The sequence below is a fragment of the Glossina fuscipes genome, unplaced genomic scaffold (genome assembly GCF_014805625.2).
Source record: "Glossina fuscipes isolate IAEA_lab_2018 unplaced genomic scaffold, Yale_Gfus_2 2, whole genome shotgun sequence".
Lineage (NCBI taxonomy): Eukaryota > Metazoa > Arthropoda > Insecta > Diptera > Glossinidae > Glossina > Glossina fuscipes.
The window spans coordinates 29,464,431-29,470,430 of NW_023998416.1; the positions used below are offsets into that span (position 1 = coordinate 29,464,431).

General features: G+C 33.8%; 1 protein-coding gene across 3 annotated transcripts in view; it reads right to left on the minus strand.

The window, feature by feature from the left end:
* The window catches only part of LOC119632960, a 131,054-nt gene that overhangs the window by 45,248 nt on the left and 79,806 nt on the right, over positions 1–6,000 (minus strand). For all 3 annotated transcript variants that reach the window (XM_038026127.1, XM_038026128.1, XM_038026126.1), the window contains exon 6: positions 1,988–2,155. In XM_038026127.1, the coding sequence (XP_037882055.1) occupies positions 1,988–2,155 (168 nt within the window). The remainder of the gene's footprint in view (positions 1–1,987; positions 2,156–6,000) is intronic.

A 6,000-nucleotide genomic window follows, 5' to 3' on the forward strand; every position in this document is an offset into this window, starting at 1 on the left:
TATTTATCCTCTCTCTGATTGTGCGCTAGTCCACAGCCTATCTTATCTAAAATCGGAACTTTGACTTATACTCGACTTCAATGGGCGGTTTAACCGAAAATTATTCTATGGTTAGAATTTATTTCTACGTCAAAGTTACTTAATTCTTCTTAAAGTCATATAATAAGGAATCTACTTATAGAAGAGTAATTGCTTACCCTTACAATTCGTTTAAACGAAGTTATTAAGATATTTAATTTTTTTTTTTTAGCTAAATAAGAAAATAAATATTCTCTAGAAAAGATTCTTATAGAAGGGAAAGAGTAACTCGCTCGCGACGGGTGCCGTCTATATGCGGCACCCCCTTGATGAATCGCCGCAGTTGATACCAACTACGTGCGATAGTCATATTTTGGTTTTTAAAGCCTAGCGCCATGCGTACACAGCGGAGCAAGCATTGAGCAACGAGATATGCCAATAACTTAGCGAACAATGCGTGCAATGGTACGTCACTAGCGCGCATTGCTGCATTCAGTTGCTCCATCGCGAAAGGCTTCAAAGTATGCACAGTATAGCACAGGTGCGCCGTCGCGAAGGATTATCAACTAGAACTAACTATCGTTTGCGGCAGCTTGCTGAAAGCTGTGGTGGAAATTTGAGCGACATTTAATTCAGAACATAACTGCAATGTCTGAAGCTAAGCTTCGAAGAACTAACGCAAAATTTCCTTTGATAAGTTGAGTTGTTTTTCTTCCTTCAAATTTTAAGTGGGATATCTTGTAATGAAAGGCGTTTTATAATTCAATGTAAATTTGCATTCGTTTTCCTCAGCATATCCAAGAAACCTTATTTATGGACCTTAACTAATGTTGCATGCACTACAGTTGGGTTTCGTGTCTTTATCCTTGATACTGGCAGAACTTCAGGCATAAGATAAATCTACAGAGGAGCAAACTTGGATTGCCGAAGCTCTTTGCAAGGAAATAGTAAAGACTCGCTTCATGGGTCTGAAACTGGGCACAAAGGTGTAACCGTGCTTTTTAAAACTATGCGAATGGAACGGGCACGGGATGGAACATTTCTAAACCTAAAACAAAAATAAGAAAGTGCTAATAGAAATTTTTTGCCCATGTGCCCTCGTTAGTCATTCTTGTCACAGTTTTTGAGACTTTTGTATTCCGATATAGTAATCATTATAAGACCATCGACGCCAATTTTCTTGTAATATCAGTGCATTTAGTGGCAAAAGCCACAAAAAAAAAATGGGTTATTCGAAAGGAGTTTAATTGAAATGCGGCTGTAAATTTGATTCCTTTTATCAAAATTACGAGGGAGGAAAAGAATCAAAGCCTTATGACAACGTTTTAGGTATGGGCTTGTGCTCACTATCGTAATGATATAAAACAGCTGTGAGCCGTAAGTATGCCATGATGTGTTCGTAGATATAAAACAATTTTCAATAACGTGTAATAAATGTGTGGCTTTCAATAGAATCACTTAATTACAATAGTTTCCCACAATTAACAGTTATTGCATTAAACAAAAAAAAAAGAGGAAGAACGAATACTATTAAAATGTGAATTAAGTGTTGGCTACAAAAACAAATAACATGAAAACGTCTTTCTACAACGACCACAAACTCGTGCATTACATCTACACGCAAATAATGGGGATTGCAGCACCCAGTCAAATGTGCCTCATTGAGAATGCGTTAGAGCATAAAATTTAAACAGGTTTTGCATAAAATATGAAAACACCAACATAGGAGGTTAGTGTATACACTTTGTGTACAAGAAATAGGTAACAAAGTACCTGCAATAGTACAAAATACATATACATGTAAAGTGTGTCATAGAAATAATTCTTTCCAATAAACACAAAGACGATTTCATAATGTTAAGTAAAACTTGAGTAATAAGTCTTTTGACGAAGTAAGGCAACCATCATTAGGAGAAAAGCACTTGGTTCTTTAATATTAAAAAATTGGTTTATTCACTTTCTTTCTTACCTTTTAGTGGCAGTTTACCCGTTGCCGGACTTGCTGTCATGAACTTTTGATTCGATGCTGTTGCACTCTTAACGCTGACAACGCTATTACCGCTTGTTGGTGAACTGATCGTTGTTGAAGTGCTCGACTGTGTAGCGGCTGTTTGCCCACTGGAACCGTAACGTTTTTCTAAAATAAAGCAAAATTAAAGCATATTTTTAGGATGCTAAGAGAAAAAGCTTTACAAGAATAATTTGCAAATGTTTACAGACATTGCGTGAGAAAACGCACGCAAGCACAACCAAACACAATTATACACACATACGCATGCATTACGTCTAAGTTTTATAATAAAAAGTTTCTCATGAAAAGAGGAAAAAAGAGTTTTTAACACGTACGTACGATTTATTCTTCTCTTTTTCTCTAAAAGTGAATTTTCATACAACTTACGTCTATAACTTTTAATAAACGTCCGTATGAACGCTCCGCAAAACATTTTCAATTGCATATGATTTCCAAAAGTTGTATTCTTTTTTTATTTTTATTTTTTATTTTTTTTTTTGTCTTTATTTACTATATCCAGTGGCGTTGGATTCTTTTAGTGAAGATGATTAGAAAAAAACAAACTCAAAACCAAATAGTTGCGATAGCAGTCTTGCTGGGTTAAGTTAAAAATTTTTGCAATAGTCTTCCAAAAAACTTTTCTCTTTTTTTTTTGAATTTACGCGAATTTAAAAAATTTTTTACAATTTATCGAAAATTTTGTCTCAAAAAATGTCGCAAATCAAATTATCACAGCTTTTTCTCCAACTGCCAACCGGCAAGCCAAATTTTGAATGATATTCAAAATATAAAAATTTTATTATTTTTGTTTTATTTGAAATTTCGAAGTCGTTTTAACAGCTGTCCAAAGAAATACCATGCATCGGGTTGTAACAATTAATCAGCTTAGACGAGAAACCCGATATTCGTAATAAATGAAAAGTTTAGAATTAGTGAACATCTCTCTTAAAGAGTTGATAGCACCCCACATATGCTATGCAGAAAAACCCAGCGAATTGGATGAAGTTATCTTTAGTTATTTTAGGTGAAGCTGACATTTGCATTTTGTAGTTCATTTATTCAAAGCTAATAGTCTTCGTTTCAGTATCGTTGGCGAATGTGAAAATTTTCATCTTTGGTTTTATCTTTCTAGCTTTTTAATTATAGTAGTGTCGGTATCGTACTACATACCAGCATTAGTTATGATGCCTTGAAGATCCTTTGTTTGGAAAGAAGCTTGAAATTTGTTGGAATAAGCACAGTATGTGTTCTTAAGAGATACTAGTAGATAGTGATATATCCCGTATGTAAATATGAAACCGGACTTTTCTTATATATATTGTCATATTACAACGTGTAGAGGATGTACATGTCCCAAGCTCTAAGAAGCATTCGTCATCACGATTGTTGTATCATAACTGTGGACGAAAACTGGATCTGTTTTGAGAACGGCAGGCGAAAAGATCCATGAGTCGATCTAGGTGTACCATTCACATCGATTGTGAGAGCCAACCAAGACTTTTGCTTATGCTACATACTTTATGGCGTCTACGTTATGTGTTTCAGAAAATACAAAAACAGACAGACAATGCTAGTATACCCCATTTTATGGTCGTGAGTACAAACACTGTACGCTTATCTGCTCAAAAAGCATACAATCGTCAGCTGTGTTGTGTCATTGATCTATATTTGACATATGCAGTTAGATGTCACTTAATATAATCTATTTCTCCAGAGCTTAATGAGAAGCAATGGTAGTTTGATTAATATCACGAACAATAAGGATGGAGATATGGATAGAGAAAGTATACATTGCCGGTATATAGGTGTATGGGTTTTTGGTTAATCAGCAATTCTTAAGATTTCTCTATCAGCACACGACGTTCATTCAAGTTATTTCGGCCTCTTTGCAAATTTAACACTGGGATTACTGACCATCATTAACATCGTGATAGAGACCTGAACTTCCTGTATAAGAAAATTTTCATTTTTTTTGTACAAAGATTCTTTTAACATCTTATTCCTCCTATTATAACATTAACACGATTTTGTAGAAATAAATAGAAGAACATTCTACTATACTTAATGATTGGCAATACATCTCTGTCAGCTGCTTTAATACAATCTCTATTAATTCTTCAGGTGCTCCAACAAAGATATCCATGAATGATGCTACGACGGTATTTATTTATTTATCTTTTGTGTTATTTCTTCCGTTTCTGCTTATAGCTTACAACACAACGAAAAACCGGTTTCACTGCATTTAATGCTTTGGCCAAATTTAGACAGCTCGTGGAATCTGCATTTGAGTAAACATCCATATCTACCTAATGCTGCCTACTACCATACACAGCTGTTGTTCATTTTTTGTGTACGATTTGTAAAGCTGTTGTTGTAATCTTTAGTAATTTAAGAAGAGTAAGGGAATACCATAATAAACAAACACCTGTTAGCAAATGCAAAGCTCTCTTATATCTCTAAGAGTAAGAGATCGAGAAAGGAAGACGAGAGAGATAGAGAGAGAAAACTAAATAGAGAACGCACGATCACTCATAGAGGTGCGGACTCTTTCAAATCATTTAAGAGAAATCTCTCTTACGCTATTACGTAAATTTATGAAAAGCTAAAATATAAAAATAAAAATCAAAAAATATAGAAATAATTTACAACGCAGAAGAATATTAACATTTCTGGCTCTTTCTTAAGCATTTTCTAAAAAAAAATCAGGTTTTTCTTATTTTCTTCTTTACCGTATCTAATTTTAATACAGCTGTGTGGCCAGCTTAGAGAAACTCAGTAACAAAAACTAAGCAAATCAAAATATAATACATAAACAAAATAGTTATGACCTTATTTTTTGAGAAAGTGTTGTAGATTCTACTTTATATTTTCAACTTATGTGATGATCATATTATTCAGTAGAGGATTTTTTATATGCACTCATAAATTCGCAGAATAGGTAAACGTTTTTGTTTATTTCGTCAAAATCATGTCATTACATGTGAGTAGAGTTTTCATTTTAACTTTGCCGCTTGCATTTAACGCTTAAATGCGTGTGGGCTTCATTGATTCAATCAACGTAATTCTTGCATTGATTAAATCTTAAGAGATGTTCACCAACAGAACAGAAGTTGTAAACAATCAGCAATTATGTGTGGGCTTGCATGAACATGCATATTGCCTAGTCATTACTTTTTTTTCTGTATTGAAGATTTCTCAAGCCATATATTAATAGCCTACACAAAAACTATGATACATAGGTAGCGATAATGTGTTAAGAATGTCTCACTAAAAGATGTGTAAAATTATTTACCTATTTTTTCCAATATGCGCGTGAAGTTAGAAAATACAAAAAATTTTATCCGAGATATCAAATTCGATCAAAAATTACGATGAGTTTTCATTTCGGGGTCATTACGAAGTCATGAAAGTATTTTTGTTTTCTAGTGCATGAGTAGCGCTGCGGAGTTACACGGGTTTTTGTAAACATTTTGTGTCATCTCTTTCGATTCCATCGAACAAAAACTTGATTTCGCTACAACGCAAAAAAATATTTGCAAGTAGTACAAAGGATTCAAAGAGGACCACTTATAAATTCAAGGCGAAAAATGTCCCGGACGGCTATCAACAATATCTATCGACAAAAGTCGCATCAAGGAAATTAAATATTTAGTGTTTAAAAAGAATTGATTAACGTTGACCGCTTTGAAAACAACGATTTGAAACGATTGAGAAGATCCGAATCGAAGAAAATATGCAAGACTTCTTGAATTTCTTGGCTGTTTCAACAATTGGAAAGATGCGTTGTCATAAGTGCATTCTGTCGGAGGTGGAGTATTTTGAAGCCGAAGAAATCCATTTAAGAGGATGAGTAAAGATTGTTATTTTGCAAAACAAATTCACCTTACTTTTCGATCATAGCAATATATGGGTTTTGTTCCTTTACAAAATGTCTTTATATAAAGAAATTTAAAAGGTAATCCAAAAAAAAA